We start from the raw sequence: 17,919 nt of genomic DNA, 5'->3' as shown, positions 1-17,919 counted from the left end.
CTGAAAGGGCACAACACAACTTAATTATAGATATAACAGCTCCTGATTTCCTCTGCTTTTCTGTGTTTTTTCTCACGTCTCCAATCAGTGATAAAATCAAGTGCTGTCAGAGAGAGGTATTCCCATCTGAAAATGGCAATAATGCATCTACAGCAGGCAGGTTCATTCCTGTCAGTGCAACGGACCAACTCCACACCAGTTAATTCAAGTATCATAGTAAATGCAATGGGTTTTCTTCATGGATTTAGCAAAAGTATAATTTCTTACCTGAATTGTAAGAACCTGAAGACTTCTCTGTGGGATATGGTTGTGGTGAACCTTTGTCCTCATATCTTTATTACCACTGAAGCTTGTGATTGCATTTTCCACATCCAATAGGGCTAGCGAGGATTGGGCAGTATGACTGGGGAAAAGGTAGCTGCCAAGATTCATACTGCAAGACCAGAACAGCTTCTTGCTTCCCAGTTCATCTCTCTATACTCCTGGCTGGAACAAGGTAGGGATGTTCCTCCCCGTGCAAAATCATTCTCTGTTCAACCAGCATTTAGCCAGAAAGCACTGCAGTAAGACTTACAAGTATGTCATGAACAACGTAGCAGGGCACTTCTTTTCTATCACACGCTCAAGTCTTTCCCTTTGTTTGCCAATATATCTGAATCTTGGTGGTGTTGGGATGTTTTTTCCATATTGTTCTTTTTATTTCCTGCCTATTTCAGCCAATTTTCCTCTCATTTTTATCCTTCAGTTTTTCTGACTCCTGGCCATCCTGTGAACAAGCATTTAGTGCTCTCAGGAGACTGCTGTCTCCCTTTCTATATCCAGATTGTACCAAAAATTCTTGAAAAGGGGATGTCCCAGAGCTTTTATGTGTGGCAGTATAATAGTATACTTTGCTTTTTGGGGTTTCTTTTTTGTTTGTTGTTTTTTTTTTTTGGGGGGGGTCTGTCTTTTGTCCTGTTTTTCTTTCTTTTTGCCACAGAAATACAAAAGCTACTCTTGACTGAAAATGCCAGCCAAAATGCTGATTAGGTGTTTTGCCAGATTTTTTTTATTTCTTGAAACAAAGGCATGGCTGTGAAAACAGAGATTGCCAAGGCAAACTGTGCCCTTCGCTTTCACACTTCTAACTTTTGAGGATAATTTGATCCAATTTATTCCAATTTGATTGAGCAGTGGAGTTTCTCAGAGCTACGAAGTTTCTGTAAGGTCTGTGAAAACAGTTGCTTATTTGTCCAGAGAAAGTCAAGTATTTGTGCTATTCCAAGGGAACTAATCTGTGTAGTAGGGCTACAGTCGTAATCTATTTTCCTGTAGAAACTGCATAGCTGGAGTTCTTGAGCTAGCTGAAATGCTGTCTGGGAAAATAACATAACATAACATAACATAACATAACATAACATAACATAACATAACATAACATAACCATAACATAACAAAACCTGTTGGGTTTTGCTCAACACTCAGTTGGACCTACTCTCAATCACCCTCCAAGATAACTAAAGAAAAAAATATTTTTTTCTCTTTACACCAGGACATCTGGCACTGGTGCATTTGTGTTAAATCCTACAGTCACATAGCAAAGGAGACTTTTGAAGGAGCATGAAACAGTTTTGCAAGATGGTCTTTCCAGAGACAAAACTGAAGAAAGCATGGGGGAGATTGCTTGAAAAAGAACCTGCAGAATGATGGACCCTACGATGACATCAAGAAGGCAAAATGTGATGCTTTCTCATGTGAACCTTGACATTTCCTAGATGGGTTCTTCATTGATGAGGTGAATTCTGCAGGTCCATCTTGCAACCTCATCAGTGATGACCCCGTCTAGAAAATGGGCACATATAAAGCCTGAATTAACTTCTTTAGGGATGCAGGTGGAGGAAGAGTTGTCTGAGATCACCATAGTAGTTAGGGTAGAATTTCTCAACTGGACTCCCCATATCATCCAGGTTTGGATGGTGCCACCAATGCCCAGGAATGCAATATTCTGCCTGGGGGATTTTTAATGACCCGGACCAAAGTCCATAGACCTTTTAGGCACAACTTCTTGGTTCTGCTGAATTTGATTCAGCTTTGAAGAATTAAGGCAGGAATATTTTAGGTCTGACAAATTCTTCTTATACACCTGACTTACCTTATGAGAAAGGTGATATATGAAAGGAAACCTGTTGAACAGAAAGCTTTTAGTCACTTTGTTGATCAGGGGAAAAAAAAAAAGGATATGCTTCATAAAGAAATAAAGTGGGAATGTCGTAATAACATAAAATGATATTTTCCTGCTCACTGCAGATCTTAACTTCCTCTCTCTCTTCAATACATAAATAAAGCTGGTGTAATTGAATCATAAGGTCTTGCACTTGAAATTACACAATTTCTACATTTCTGTGGTTTCCTACCCGGTCTCTGTCTTGTATATTCCTACTTCTAACTTCAAATCTTCCTAGTGGGTAATGGGCTCATGCAACACCCCATTTTGGTTTCTCTACCTCCCATTCATGCTGCTTGCTCAGTTTTATTTAATTGTCGGAAAGCCATACTAGAAAATGAGTTGCACTGCGCAGGTGCAAAATGATTTGAAACATAATCCTCTTGCTGTACTTTGGATCTAGGTGTGTAGGCAAATCAAGCCTTTGGATGTCTCCTACTATAGGTTGTTGGTATCTGCAGATATTGGCTGGAATATTGCACCCAAGGGCAAAAAATTGCTCGTGGTGAAAGTTCAGGTTTTAATACCTGTAAGCTTTAGTGAGGAAATTAGTGAAGTCTATCCCCTCTATAGATATGGAAAAAGAAAGTGCGAATGTTCAGGTAATACAAGCCAAGGGTTCCCCACTGCCATAATCCATGCTGAATTTAAAATGGCTACTTTGGATCTTGCTATTCAGGTAAGGAACCAAAATCTGGCTGAAACAGAATTGTGAATTATTAGGTTTGTGAAGGTGTTTGCATTAGCGTTGAGCTGGCGGTTTGCTATTTACTGCCCCCAGGGGATGATTCCAGTCCGGAATTAAAAAGGCTTCTTTCCTGCCTGGATCAGTGGGAATATGTTACTGCCATTTGTGGGTGCCGTTCTAATGAACTTGTTAAAGGTCATTGAAGTTTCTTTTTATTTACTGCCTTAACGTAATGAATAAAACAGTCTGCTTGCTTGAGAGTGGATAATGCCTAAATCTGATCTATGATTTTAGTTTTGAATCAGATGCGACCTGCTAGCAACCTTTATTAAAGAGATTAGTCACGGAAATGTTAATTGTTATTTGCTAGGTTGCTCAAAAGAGATAGTTTGCTGAAACTGTTGTGATGGATGATGGGGTTGGTTTGAGGACTGCAGCGTGCGGATTCTGAAACGTATTTCCACTTATGAAAGCAAATTTATTTGCTCTTTTAGTGTCAGAAATATAGACTTGTTATATGTTTGTCTGGTAGGCATATACCACTATGACTTATTATATATGCCATGACACAGATAATCTGAATTAATGAAGTATAACTCAGGTATAAATTTATTCTGTAGATAATCAAGGTAAAGGATACAGATTTCTACATTCATCTAAGTGCAAACAATAAGTCTTTGCTAAATTTTCCAGCTGGTGAATGGTACAAATCTGTGGCATTTCTTTTCTGTCTTTCCCTTTTTAAAAAAAATTTTTGGCCTGTGTCTGAGAGCCTTTCGCTTTATTTGGAGGAGTGTAAAACAAATAAATCGAAAGCGAGACAGACAAGGCTCTGTACCTTTGCTGCAGTTTTTAATCCTTTTTTTTCTTCCTTCATTCACTCTAGATCTTGGGAAAGCTAGCTTTGCATTTGGGTGGACAGTTAATCGTTCAACAGAAATAGCAATGAATGAGTGCAGATTATGACAATGGGCTTGGCGTTCTGCAGTTGCAGTCCCTAGCTTCATTTTCGACTCTTTACTGCTTCTTGCTTCTCCTTTGTTAGGAAAGCAAAGGTACACATGGGTTAGCCTTCACAAGGAAATGAGCACCAATCGTATTCTGCAGACCTTGCACTGAACAGAAATGCTTCTGGGCTCAGTCCCTTCCGATGTTGAGTTTGGTCATACGAGTGGTCTAGGTTGGTCTAATTTTTTTCAGAGTTCACATGAAAAGCTCTGGGTGGAGGAAAGTACTTACATTTTATACTAAAAAAACTATGGAAACATTGAATGAGATTCTGTGCACCTAAATCTACACCCCTAGAATGTGCATGCCAGTGTATCCTCTCTGACTTTCTTTACAGCAATCGATAGGTTGCTTCCTCTTACCTACGTATTTCTCTCCAAGGATCCAAACATCCTTACTTAACTGATATACAGCAGGTGAATTCCACCCATTGCTGCTTTTACTGGCTGTACGGGCCTGGAATAATCATTTGCAAGCCAATGTGTGTTACTTAGGTCAGGAATTTCCCAAGTTGAATCCATGGGTTCAAATGGCATGTGCATCTGCTGATGTTAGAAGTGTGTAAGCATTTTATTCAAAACAGAAATGATGTAGAAATTCATTTTTTGCCTTCTGGCATTTTTGAAGATCCTTTCTAGAAATCCTCGATTCTTCCTCCAACTAACAATGACAACAGAAGTTTTGACCAGGCAAGTATGAGTAAGAGAAACAACATATGGAGTTTCAGTGTACGGTAGATGCTGTCTAGCAGGACTTGGAAATGAATGACAAAGACTTCTGCCTGTCTCATGGTCTCACCTGCCTGAAGTCAGACACATCCTATGGGGTTTAGATTTAGCCTCATGTCACCTAGAAAAATGTTGCTATCCTAGCTAGAAGTTTCCTGAACACTGAGTGTCTCATGGACACTTGGGGACCAGGCCGGTGAAGTGCCCTTAAGATCCAATATAGTGTCCTTCTCAGTCTCTCAAAAATACCTCTTTTTTCTCTGGTTGTCAAGTGTAAGTCTTAAAATCACAACTTAATTGACTGACTTCCCTTAAAAACAGCTGCTTCTGTCATTTTCCTAATATCGCTCAAAGGTACCTAAACGCCTCTGAGGATTTGCCCTTGTGTCACTCCATATACAGCGATACATAGAGAAATGTATGGCTCTAGTTTGATTCACTCTTCTCGTTTTCTGTTCTGTGCTTGAAAACATTACAGGAATCTGGTAAGATTTGCCCCGGAAGTTTTGCTTACTGATGTCTTACAAAACTGCAAGGCGATGGGTTCTCGATATCAGCAGGTGACAGCTCTTCACATCATTATTTTCCTACAGATAATTCATTCGCTCACAGGTAAATCTAGGTTATGTTCTAATCACAATTTTATTTAAAAAGACATCTAATTTCTAGAGTGACTGGATAGATCTAGAAATAAAATAAATAAATAATTATTTTAAAAAGTAGATTTGTGGGGGTTTTTTGGCAATGCATATTTTATTTGCAACGTATTTGTAGCAATACCTCTTTTTTTATATGAATAGCAGACACTCACCGTTCCCTCCACACATTTTCTGAAGCCAGAACCAAACAGTAGCATTGTATGAAATCTTCATACCTTTCAACCATGTAGATGACACAAGGCCCAGGCAATACTAAAGCCTCACTTAAACCTTCAACATAGGATTATGAATAGATTCACAGGCCCGCCTCCCCCCCCCCCTCCCCCCCCGACTGTTTTTCGGGGAGCTTCCTTTCTCTGTTTTGGAGTAATTTTTCACCTTAGTTGACCCTGTCACTTTATCATGCTGAGAAAGCCTCGGTTCCTTTTTCTATCTCCCACTTTAGAGTATGGGAGTACATTCTAACTGAATGGGAAAGTAAACTCTGTAAAGGGCCATTAGTATTTTTGCTGTTAAACCTCAACATAAAGCTTGTCCTTTTTCACTAGCGACCATTTTGCAACAAGTAGCTGTCGTGGTTTAACCCCAGTCGGCAACTAAGCACCACACAGCCGCTCGCTCACTCTCCCCCCACTGGAGGGATGAGGGAGAGAATCAGAAGAACAAAAGTGAGAAAACTCATGGGTTGAGATAAGAACAGTTTAATACCTGAAATAATAAAATAATTATTACAACAACAACAATAAATTGTAATGGAAAGTAAAACAATGAGAGAGAGAGAGAGAGAGAGAAAGAGAGAGGAACAAAACCCAGGAAGGGGAAAAAAACCAAACCCCAAACCCAAAATCCCCACAAGAGGTGATGCAAACACTCACCAACCACCGACGGACACCCAGTCAGTCCCTGAGCAGCTTTCGCTGCCCCCTGGCCAGCTCCCCCCAGCTTATATACTGAGCATGACTTCCTATGGTATGGAATATCCCTTTGGCAAATTTGGGTCAGCTGTCCTCCCTCCCAGCTTCTTGTGCACCTCCTCGCTGGCAGAGCATGGGAAGCTGAAACGTCCTTGACTTAGTATAAACACTGCTTAGCAACAACTAAAACATCAGTGTGTTATCACATTATTCTCATGCTAAATCCAAAACACAGCACTACATCAGCTACTAGGAAGAAAATTAACTCTATCCCTGCCGAAAGCAGGACAGTAGCCTGCTTTTGAAATGAAATGTACTTACTGTGGTTTGTTTCATCACTGAATGCAGCGGTGAAAAGATTATGGACATCTGAAATTAGGTAGGTAAAATACTGCCTTTGTGCGTTCCAGCTTTACAAAATGAGCTAGCCTTTCTGCATGATAGACATGCCATTTCTACCTTTGAACCAGTCTACAAACTGAGCTCAGTATTTTCAGCAGCATCTCCCTGAAGTTACGCTTCTGTTCTTAGGATAAGTGGTAGTGGTGAAGGATGGCAGAGGATGGCAGGGACCTTCGGTACAAAACTGTGCTTGTATATGCTCATATGGACCTACAGAGACGTGATCTGATTACTGTCACAGGATATCTTCCTATCCAATCCTCTTGTCCCATCAGTCTCTGCCTGGTAAACGAGCCTTTACAGTGGGAGATCATGGAACTTGCTCTTGAGATAACATCCTGGTCCAGAGCATTTTCTGATTTTTACCAGAGCAGAATAGCTCCTTTTTCTTGCATTCACGTACCTGTATGTATTCCAGTTTCCTATAGGAAGTGCTAATGAGAACATTTGTGACAGTACTGAGTCCAGCTCTGGAGCCCTCAGCACAGGAAAGACATGGACCTGCTGGAGCGGGTCCAGAGGAGGGCCACAAAAATGATCAGGGGGATGGAACACCTCTCCTGTGAGGAAAGGCTGAGAGCATTGGGGTTGTTCAGCCTGGAGAAGAGAAGGCTCTGGGGAGACCTTATTGCAGCCCTTCAGTACTTCAAGGGGGCTTATAAGAAAGATGGGGCCAGGCTTTTTAGCAGGGCCTGTTGCAATAGGACAAGGGGGAATGGTTTTCAACTAAAAGAGGGTGGATTCAGACTAGATATAAGGGAGACATTTTCCACACTGAGGGTGGTGAAACACTGGCACAGGTTGCCCAGAGAGGTGGTGGATGCCCTATCCCTGGAAACATTCAAGGTCAGGTTGGACGGGGCTCTGAGCAACCTGATCTAGTTGAAGATGTCCCTGCCCATGGCAGGGGGGTTGGACTAGGTGACCTTTAAAGGTCCCTTCCAACCCAAAGTATTATTCTATGATTCTATGACAGGTGAGATTTACATCTATATCTTCTTGCAGGCCAGTATAAAATTATTCCTCCTGACAAGCCTGTCACTGGAGTCATTGGAAAAGGAGTCATCCTGCCCTGTCAGCTGAAAGTTAAGATAATCCCTGAGAGACTTTCCGTTCAGTGGATATTTACTGGAAACTCAAAAAAAATTGATGTGACCGCTTATGATGGAAAAAACACACTCAGTCCAGTTCGTGAGGACGAGACATACCAGGGCAGAACAAATTTTTTTCAGTCTGAATTTAATAAGGGAAACGTGTCTCTTCACCTGAAAAATGTCATGCTCTCGGACAAAGGGAAATACACCTGCAGTGTCTTTTTTGAGAATTGGTATGATGAAGTGGTTGTTGACCTGGATGTGGCAGGTGAGTGGAATGACAGGCATTTGCTACTTCTTCCTCATCCCGGTTATATAACATCAGAAAGGTCTATGGGGTATCAATGGGTTGAATTCATCTCACTTGCTCTTAGCCATGTGAAAGACCAGCCTCTGCTATAGCTTAGGCTACCTCTATTGCCAGCAGACTCTGAATAGTTATAGATGTCTTTTTGCCATGTCTTACAGAGGAAGCGTAGCCAACACCTTAGCTTTAAAACATTTGAAGGTAGGAGAGAGATGAATCCTACAGTAAAACAAGCCTGTTTTTGCAGAGGTGAAGCAACTGAAGCCTGACTGAAGCTGCATTTGGTACTGCAACCCATTTCTCGCACTCTTGCCCTACACATCATCTCATATTCTGCCCAGTATTCCAATCTTCTTCTATTCATGGTGTTGTCCAACTTTGTTTTACCAACAAATTTCCAGTCAGTGCAACGCTGCTTTATTTTAATTCCAGTTGTTCGTGGAGACAACAAAAATCAGTCCAAAGATCTGTCTCTGTCAGGACTGTAGAAGGGAAGTTACGTACAAATGTCCCATTTTAATGGAAGACAGGAAGAGATATTTACGAGCAATTTAATGAGAACTAAAATTTCAAACCTGATGAATTTACACACTGTGTTTATAGATAAATCTGGGGAAGACCTTCCCACCATGTACTCTTTGGTGAGAGAATATCTTGTTTCCTGTTTGTTGGAGCTTGTTTGTTTGCTGTTCTATAGCTAAAGGTGATGAGTCTTCTGTTTTCCTGGATGGTCACGTGGGTCAGGGCATCGGCCTCACCTGCAAGTCACAGGGGTGGTTTCCAGAGCCCAAAGTAGTTTGGCTGAACAGCAAAGGACAGACACGGAAGGAGGCAGTGACCGCCCAAAGCACAAAGACTTCTTCAGGCTTTTTTGATGTTGTAAGTTCCATGAATCTCGAACCAGGATCTGACAAGGAAGTCTCCTGCAGAGTAGTCAATAACCGTCTCAATGCAATGTGTGAATCCCGAGTCCTGATTTCAGGTGAGTGACCTCCAGGATCAATCGCTGTCAGGACCAGTTGGTAGGCTGCTGTCCGTTGTCTCTCCATTGACCCTGGAGTGATCCTGGACACCCAGCCCAAGCACAAACGACTAGCATTTAGATGGATAACATGATAAGAAGTCCATCTTTATGTCTTAGATTACTTGTTACATTCAAGAAACCTCTTAGCTATAAATACTAATGCAGAGCTCTCGTTAGCTGCCACCTGAGAGCACTGTGCCGGTTTGGAGAGGGAAGGATTTAGAAGTGCCAATGGGGAGAACAAAGGCCCTGCAATGCTGCCAGGGTACCCAGCACAATGACCTGAGACAGCTGGAGTATGCTGACAGGGAATGCTAAGTGTCTGCTCCCATCCCCTTCTCTCTTCCTAACACCACCATGATCACTCTGAGCTTCAGCATGTGCCTCCCTCTGGATGATTCCTAGTCTGGAAAGTAGGCAACTTTATTTCAAAAATATTTTCCACCTGAAATGCCACTGAAAACAGTTCTGCTTTGCTGAAGACTTCATCTTGTGGTTCAAGAGTGCAAGTAGAGGCCTCGGAGATGGGCGGCTCAGCGTATATCCCTCATAAAGAGGTAGCTTCCCCAAGCATGCCTCTACCCATGGCAGTCTGAGTCTGAATGAGTGTGAGTCTGTGCAGTGTAGGAGCACAGTTTGATTACCTGCACATAGGCATCTAATACTCTCTCTGATGGCCTGGAACAGCTGGCCGCGCAGCACATGGATGTTTTGGGATTCAGGGGAGACCTGCAACCTTCAGGGGTGGCAGGAGGAGACTGTAAAGGATACATTACAGCAAACAACACGGCACTAGATGCATATGCTTTGGCCACTGGAGCCTCTCTCAGCTGTTTCACAAACGTTCAGTGAAGGTAACGCCATTTATATTTTACAGATGTCTTCTTTCCTTCCACTTCACCTTGGATGACGGCCTTCCTTGTAATTCTGTTTCTTAATATAGCTGTTATTGCTGCTATAGGTTATAAACGAAACAGTAAGTATTTCCGCCTACAACAGTTGATATGGAAGTTTTCATCTACAATGCAAAACACAGTTAATGAAAACATAAATAACATTTTAACGTCAGATTCAGAGAGAAACATATGGGAATGAGAGGGAGAGAGAAAAAATTAACAGATGTATAGTTAAAAGTAGCGTATGGGTGGGGGCTGCACGTGTGTGAATGCACAGAGCATCTTTTAGAGGGAGGTCACTACTATGACATGCCGTTTTGTATGATCACAGGTATTTACAGGCACAGAATATGATTTTAGCTTGTAGAACAGTGGATTTCTGAAAAAAATCTCATTTTAAAATGAGAAATTTTGAAATTATGCTTCAATATTCTCAATAGACACCTTGTTTAAAAATTTTTAAAAGTTTCTTTGTTTTTTTCCAGGTAGTTTGACACAATCCCGTGAAGCAGGTGAGTAATGAAGAAGCTAAATATAAACCCACATGAACGTATTTTAGGAGAAAAGTTTATGCTTCTGAGCCAGCAACAGCCTCAGAAACAGTTTTATAGGTGTGATAATAATGCAGGCATGATCGATATTTAAGTATTTCAGTTTTGCAGAACACCAAGTTGAAGTGGGGGTATTTGGACACTGCTCAGCTCTGAGTAGCGCCACTGCTGCTTAAGCAGGGAGCTTTGCTTCTTTCCCTCATAGGCAGATCTTGTTGTCAGCACAGATAAATCGGGGTAGTCTCCTGCTGCATAGACTCCAACACAACAATACAGTCAATGGCTTCTATTGCTCCAGAGCTCACTCAACTGTTCCTCAAGACAAGAATAAAAATATATATATATACTGAAATGTCAACATCAGCTGATGAATCCAATACAAAGACTTTTTAATCTGCCTACCTATTTGCACGTGGCAGTTCTCCTTGCCTCTAGCATTTCTCCAGATGTGAGGTTATAGAGGGGCTTCTTCAGTAAATGGTTGCTCTTCCAGTAGTTCTTTTTCCTTCAGGTATTTCTAAGGTATTCTGGTACTGAAATAACCCTCTGTTAAAATGGCTTAGTTTTTCTACAGAACTGATGGGTTCAACTTTCAACTAGCATTCCAGGTCCTTTGACTGGTATAATTTATTTTTTATTGTTTTGAGATACTGAATAATTAATATTGCAAATTCTTTTTTTTCCCTAGTAAAATTGAGGAAGAGCATGGTAACAGGTAAATGCTTCTCGAAAGCTGTGAGGATACCTTGAAAACATAAAATCAAAGACACTGTTCTAGGGCATTTTGATTTCTTGGACCTGAACCTCAAAAGTAGCAGTCATGGGCATAAAGGATTCGATGACAATTGGTCACATTGTCCTTTATAATTAAAAAGTATTGACCCCTCCGTAGGTAGCCTGGAGTAGAGTAAATCACTCAGGGTAATCCTCTGATGCTTGCAAGGTGGTGACCAGACTGATACACCGTGATCTAGTATGATTGCACTAATATCCTGAGGTGTAACCTTATCGATGCTGTAATTGCTTGGAAAATGTCATTGTTCTAGACCAGGTTTATGCTCCATTTTTTGCACGGCTGGATCACAGTCATCCATGTATTCTGATCTTTTGCCTCCTCTGTTTTAACCTGCTAATAATTCCCAAGATTGTTAGAGAAAAATAAAATTAAATAACAAGCCTTGAACTGTTTCCTGCTAAATTGCACCCCATGGCTTTGACTCTGATCCTCTCACCCAGACAGTCTAGCCTGAAGAAACAAGTAAAAATTCCTGCTGCAATTTCTGCAAATTCTGTGTGTCGTCAGCAGGTATTTCTTGTCAAATAATGGTAACAGTAAACAAGACATAGACTAGAGGAGCTCAGTTATCTCATTTTGGCCTTTCAACTTACCAGTGAGATTCAATTTATCTACGTTTCTAAAAGAAGAGACGTCTAAGGGTCTTCCTGAGGGTCTTGTCTTTGTAGTCAGCTAAGAGAAACAGGAACATTCAGAGAAGAGACGAGATTCACACTGTTTGAGAAAGCTATTATTGAGAAGAAGACTGGGGGGGGCGGGGGACGGGGACGACAAGGAGTGTGTGTGGACTTCCTACATTGACTATAAGGGACCTGAAAAGCAACTAGATGAGATAAGAGATATTCATCTTGTAGGTACCCAAGAGAGGTCAGATGAAGATCATCTAATCTCTCTAGCCAGTTAAGGTCTCCTCCAAATTTGTGTGCTAATTTACCTGTTTGTGTATTTGACTTCATAATTCTCTGTGTAACTCAACCTTCTTTACCTCATCAAATAGATTAAGTTGATCATGGGTGGTCTATTTCTTCAATATTATTGAAGAAAAAGAGAGTAAAAGTATTCAAGAAAACATTGTAATTGAACTTTTAAAATCTGATACTGAAACTTATACATTAATAATCATGTCTTGTTTCTTTCAGAAAAAGAACGTTTGAAGACAGAACTAGGTAAGAATAGAGTTTTTCTGCTCCTTTTAGGACTTCTAGGGTGCATGCTATTTACATCCCCAAAAGAGCAAATGAGATGTAGATTTTTATATGAAGTACTTCTGGATGTGTCTGTCCCCTTTAACAAACATTTTTATGACCTGTTTTCATGTTTGATTATAAATTCAGAAGTGATCCATTTTCCAATAACTTGTTGGAGCTTTAGTAATTGAGGACAATGAAATAATTTAAAAGCTCGTCTCATAATTTTCAACTTCTAAATTAAACCAGCTGGCCAGCCAGTAATGCTTTTTTTTCCTTCCTTTTTTGTTTTGTCTGTTGATCAACTTAGAACACCAGAAGATAACATATAGAGGAGGTAAATATAGTTCTACAATTAAAACAATATTAATCAGCTCTTACAAGTAAGTACGTATGAGAAAATGAAAATAAGCTACTTCATAAAATAGCATAGCAGCTTGCCTTTATTCAAATGATTGTTACTTCTATGTCATTTTTAGGCATTGCTAAAATATATTATTTAGTGTGGCTCTATTTCTAAGAGGTTTATGATACTTTTCTGTTTCTGTGTAATCTCTCTGCCTGGAGTCTTGCTGACTGTACCGAAATTTCTTGAAGCTCTGACCTACTGCTCCTGTTCTTTTTCACTTTCTGGTCACATTATTCAAACAGCTGTAACTGGCATCACAAAGCCAAAAATGTATGGCTCAGACTCTGTATCCTGAGAAATATTGGCTTGGATGTTTAGCTACATACAAAATAAGTTCTGAGGAAAATGCTATGATGTCATGCTTCCCCCTCTCTTCCTGCTTCATCCCTCAGCTGAGATACCCACCTGGAGACGTAACATACAGCAAAGACCCCCCTGGAGGTCAACTCCTTTTGGATGAGTACACCTCCTGAACGCCAGGCAGGAGACGTTAGAGCATCTCAAATAACATTAGATAGCTTGTGCCTATGAATAGAGAGTAGACAAATAGCATTAGACAACTTCTGCCACAATAAAGAGGATACTATCAGTGCCATCAATATTGATCAGCAATATTGCTAGTCGCACCTAGAGAACTCAAAAATAGACACCTGCCTTTGGTTACCTGAGCCTGCATACCAAACTATTTTGACTATGTTCATTTGGGTTGAAATTCAGCTGTTTATACTAGGATCTCTAGGTTCTGCTGAGACGCCATGCAGTTTCCTGCCCAGGGCACACCATTTCAGACAGCACTGGAGGTGTACAACTAAGGGAATAAGGCTAAGAAAAAGAAAAAAAAAAGAGTTCCATAACTCTAGAGCATAGAAACAGTGCAGTATAGTTGTGTTAATTTACACCCGACTTTTATCCACAACATACGCTTTTAAGAATTTGAGTTGACAAGTTTTTACATGGCAAATTTCAAAGGAAAAAATCATTTCAGTATTTGCACAGCAATAGAATTATTTCCTTCAGATCTCACCTCTTAATCGTTATCTCCTCGAGTTTTCATTTCACTTATTAAAGTTATTCTTTTACAGCAATGCGTGAAAACAGACACCACCTTGGTAAGAAAACATCTTGTATAAATCTTACATTTTTATAAACCTCATAAAAAATAAAGCAAGTGTTTAGATGAGCCTGACTATGCCGTCCGTGAGGGTGAAGCCAATGTAAATATCTCCTCACAGTGAGGTTCGATTTTCTCCTTCAAGAGATTTGTCACACGGCTTGCTATAAGACCTCTCTGGACTATGAATAATCCTCTTTGCCAAAAGGTTTTTCTTACCTAAAAACTACACCAAAGCTACAGACACCTATGTTTTTTCCTTACAAATCACGTCCACCGGAACAATTACGATGACAGCCAAGAAATTAGTTTCCTCCACACAGCCCAACTGGCTGACTTAATGTACTCTAAAATGTTTATTAAATGTAAACAAATGCAGACCTTCCCTAGAGCCCCAGTTTGTGTCCCTCACCTTGCAACGCAGTCTCAAAAAATTAAATCACACAGATTAAAAAAAGTCCTCACACTGACTCATGGCATTGCTTGATCTTCTACTGTTTGGGGTTGTCCAACTTCAAAAAAACCCTCACAAAATAAGTGTTAATAACTAGAACATCTTTCCCTTTCAGAGCGACTCAAAGTTGAGCTGGGTAAGTGGTTTAAAAGTTTTATTTTATTGCTATATGTACCGGTGCATTAAGTAAAGTCAACCCTGGGGCAGAATCACGGTAATGACAATAATTGCACATCAATAGACAGAAATACTGTAGGCTGACAAGTATCTAACTGCCCGATAGATTCATAAAGCGCTACTCTCTGTTTCCTTTCTGTAGATTTCTGGGAAGCCCGGAGCCATGCAGGTAAGCTGGCAGGAGGAAGGGTGTGAAAATGCAGTGGCCATGTGTCCAAGTGACCCTGAAATGACACTGCCATGATGTCAGAGAGATACCAACTGAGCCGGCGTCACAGGAATGTGCCTGGCTTGGTTAACAGGACAATGAGGCTGGGATGTGGCTGCTGGGAAGACCGAGAAAAGGAGCTGCGGAAAGGTGTCAAAGTCTGGGGTGGGGTGCGGACACAAGTCTGGGGAGGACAGATGGCCGTATGGAAAAGAGAAAGAGAGATTTATTGTAGAGCGTGTGGACTTGCGCCCCGAGAGAGGACATGGCTGTGACAGCTCCAAGGTGCCTGTCGGTTCATCAGTGACTGCATGCCCTGTTCTGGGGAATGTTCAAATTCTTTGTTGAATCTCGCCAGGACCGCTCAGACCCTTGAACGCTTCAACCCGTAGCCCCGTGCGGAGAGAGGTCCCTGAGCCACTCTGCTCATCGGATGATTCTCGTTTTCCCCTCCAGTTCCCATTACTGTGAATCCTGACTGCCGAGTCCTGGAGCTCCAGGTGCCAGGGGCTCCAGGTGTGGAGAGCAACGCGTCTGAACCTGCTGGCCCAAACGCTCCCTCCACGGTCCCTGTCCTGGTGGGGAAGGAAGGCTTTGCAGCTGGGAAACACTACTGGGAGGTGGAGGTGGGCCAGCAGCAGGACTGGGTGCTGGGGGTGGTGAGGGAGAAAGGGAGACAGGAGGAGGAAGGGACCCTTCCTGGGGAGGACTGCTGGGCTCTGCACAGGTCCCAGGGAGAGATTTTCTCTAGCAAAGGAGACCGCGGGATTGAGAAGCAGAACATCAGTTATTCAGTGATCGGTGTGCTCCTGGACTTGGAGGAAGGGCAACTGAACTTTTATGAAGCAGAGGTGAAGTTCATCATGGTGAGAATGCCTCTAAGGCTTGGAAAGGAACCTGCAGAAAAGTTTTACCCATTTCTATCCAAAAGGGAAGGGGCACTTACACCTCTTATCCGCCCGGTCTTAACCCCTGTCCCTTTGGAGACACTGTAAAAGGAAATGTTGAATCAAATGGGTTGTAGATTCAAAGTTCTCTGCCAAGAGGTCAGGGCTGAGAGGAGGAGAGACTAGAATGGCTTAGGACATCAGTAGTTATAAAATAAAGAGAGTAGGACTGGGGAACAAAACAGGAAAACCTGAAAAAAAGGGAGAAGTAATGAGAGAAAATTACAGTGTCTCAAACTAGGAAAAAAAAGCACCTTGAAGAAAAGAACTCTTCAATATTATTTGTTCTCAACTGAGAGAACAGAGAAAGCCTCTAATGATGGCTTCTTGGTGGAGAATATTCTCAAAGCTGTGGGTGAATTCCAAGATGTGTATAAACCATCACAGAAATAACGTGCTATTGTAAGTAAGTCCAGGACAAAGAGAAAACTTCCTTAATTGTTCTTTCTGAATGATCTAAGCAGAACGGGTATGGAGAAAATCAATGCGTGAAGTAAAAAAGGAACATCAGAAGCATTTGACTGTTTAGTTAATCCATTCAAATAATTATGATTATTAGGGAATTTAGTCTTCTGCCCTTGTAGAGGCCTAGATATATTCTCTGTTGTCTCTTTAATTAGAATGTTGTTGGGTGACAAGGATTTCCCCCTCCCCCCCCCCATTTCAATGTGTTTTTTATTGCTCATCCATGCAAACTTGGGCATTTATGACAACTGGATGGAGACAGCAATGCCCCGGTCCAGTAGCTGCCTCCCCAGGGAAAGATTATCAGTTGTTACTGCTACAGTTCAAAAAGGAGTTATGGCTCCCCCCTCTAAGCTGTTAGATTTCTGTGTTTCTCTTTACATTTAAACACCGTTTGCCAAGAGTGCGTTCTCTTCTCCGAGTGCCTGACAGTGTAATAAAACTTTCCGAGTGGAGGTTAAACCAAAGGGTTTTGTTGGATTGCCATCCACCTTGAATTTGAACCTGACCCTTTTTGCTGCCAGTAAGTCCTGGCAGAAGTAACACTCAAAGCTGGTTCTAAAAGAAACCTGCACTGCTTTACTTTGAGTTTCATACGTTTCCCACATCAACTCCAGCTAATTTAGAGACCCGATGACTCGAAAGGAGCTAAGTTAAGTGTCTGTGGAAAAAATCTGTCATGGAGAAGGGAGAAAAAACATGTGACTAAATGCCTGAAAGGTCTCACCGAACATGAAAATGTTGCACAAAACCTCTATAATAAATTGTACGTAAACTGATCTTCATACCATCTACACTTTCTTTGCATTTTATTTCATGTTTTCACACCCGCCTTGGTTAAACTTTGACAGGCTGAGGGGAGAGTAAAACTTCTCTTCAGTCTCTGAACTATTTGTTGTGAAAAACATTCAGAGCTGCTTGTGTCAAAATGGTCAAATTCTAGTTAGAAATCGTATTGGGTTTACATGGCAAAGTTTTGGTAGCTGGAGGCAGGGAGGCTGCAGAGGTGGCCCCTGTAAGAAGAGGGTTCTGGGCTCCAGAGCAGAGACTCCCCTGCAGCCCATGGAAATTTTGGAAGAATCCGTGATGGAGCAGGTATTTCCCTGCAGTCTGTGGAGACATCACGCTGGAGCAGGTATTCACAGCGCAGCCCATGGAGAGCCCACACTGGAGCAGGTTGATCCTGAAGGAGTGCAGCTTGTGGAGAGCCCACCCTGGAGTATGTTCTCCTGACAGGAACTGCAGCCCACGGAGGACCCCTGCTAGAGCAGATGGGTCCTGAAGGACTGTAGCCCATGGAGACTACCCATGCTGGAGCAGGAGAGAAGTGTGAGGAGGAAGGAGCGACACAGCAGGATGGTTATGAACTTTTCAGAAGACCAAAAGGGGTTGTTACATACATGAAGGGATACTGTTCAGAATGTAGAGTGATACGGAGATCCTTCTGTTTAGGTGCCCTCAACTGAGGCTTTATTCAGTGTAAGTGTCTGTCCAGTAGAAATCTCCAGCTGAGTTGGTCACCTTAAGGTTATCACCCTTGCCCAATGCATTCTGATTTTCCAGTGGGGCAGCAAGGAGCATGCCCAATGGGATTCAGGTGTCCAATCAACAGGTTCCCTTCCTGAACAGGGTGCATCAGGCAAAAGGTTGGTCCAAGAACAGAAGTGCGATGAACAGATTTAAACAGTGAA

At 41.7% G+C, this 17,919-nt stretch overlaps 1 protein-coding gene across 1 annotated transcript; it reads left to right on the top strand.

Moving 5' to 3' along the window:
• The first annotated feature begins 5,166 nt into the window (after positions 1–5,166).
• Positions 5,167–15,811, top strand: LOC143169242 (butyrophilin subfamily 3 member A2-like). Its single transcript, XM_076356516.1, has 8 exons — positions 5,167–5,239; positions 7,608–7,964; positions 8,701–8,985; positions 9,905–10,003; positions 10,409–10,435; positions 12,410–12,436; positions 14,751–14,777; positions 15,273–15,811. The coding sequence occupies exons 1-8, from the start codon at positions 5,167–5,169 to the stop codon at positions 15,809–15,811; spliced, it is 1,434 nt and encodes a 477-aa protein (XP_076212631.1).
• Positions 15,812–17,919: the final 2,108 nt, after the last annotated feature.

This window comes from Aptenodytes patagonicus, chromosome 20, assembly GCF_965638725.1.
Source record: "Aptenodytes patagonicus chromosome 20, bAptPat1.pri.cur, whole genome shotgun sequence".
Lineage (NCBI taxonomy): Eukaryota > Metazoa > Chordata > Aves > Sphenisciformes > Spheniscidae > Aptenodytes > Aptenodytes patagonicus.
Note: the sequence above shows the minus strand (reverse complement) of the source record. Positions and strands in the feature narration are given on the sequence as shown.

Coding starts and splice junctions, on each gene's coding strand:
- LOC143169242 (XM_076356516.1), top strand. CDS start 5,167: ATGGGTTCTCGATATCAGCAGGTGACAGCTCTTCACATCATTATTTTC. Junction 10,004..10,408: donor TATAGGTTATAAACGAAACA/GTAAGTATTTCC, acceptor GTTTTTTTCCAG/GTAGTTTGACACAATCCCGT. Junction 12,437..14,750: donor ACGTTTGAAGACAGAACTAG/GTAAGAATAGAG, acceptor TCCTTTCTGTAG/ATTTCTGGGAAGCCCGGAGC.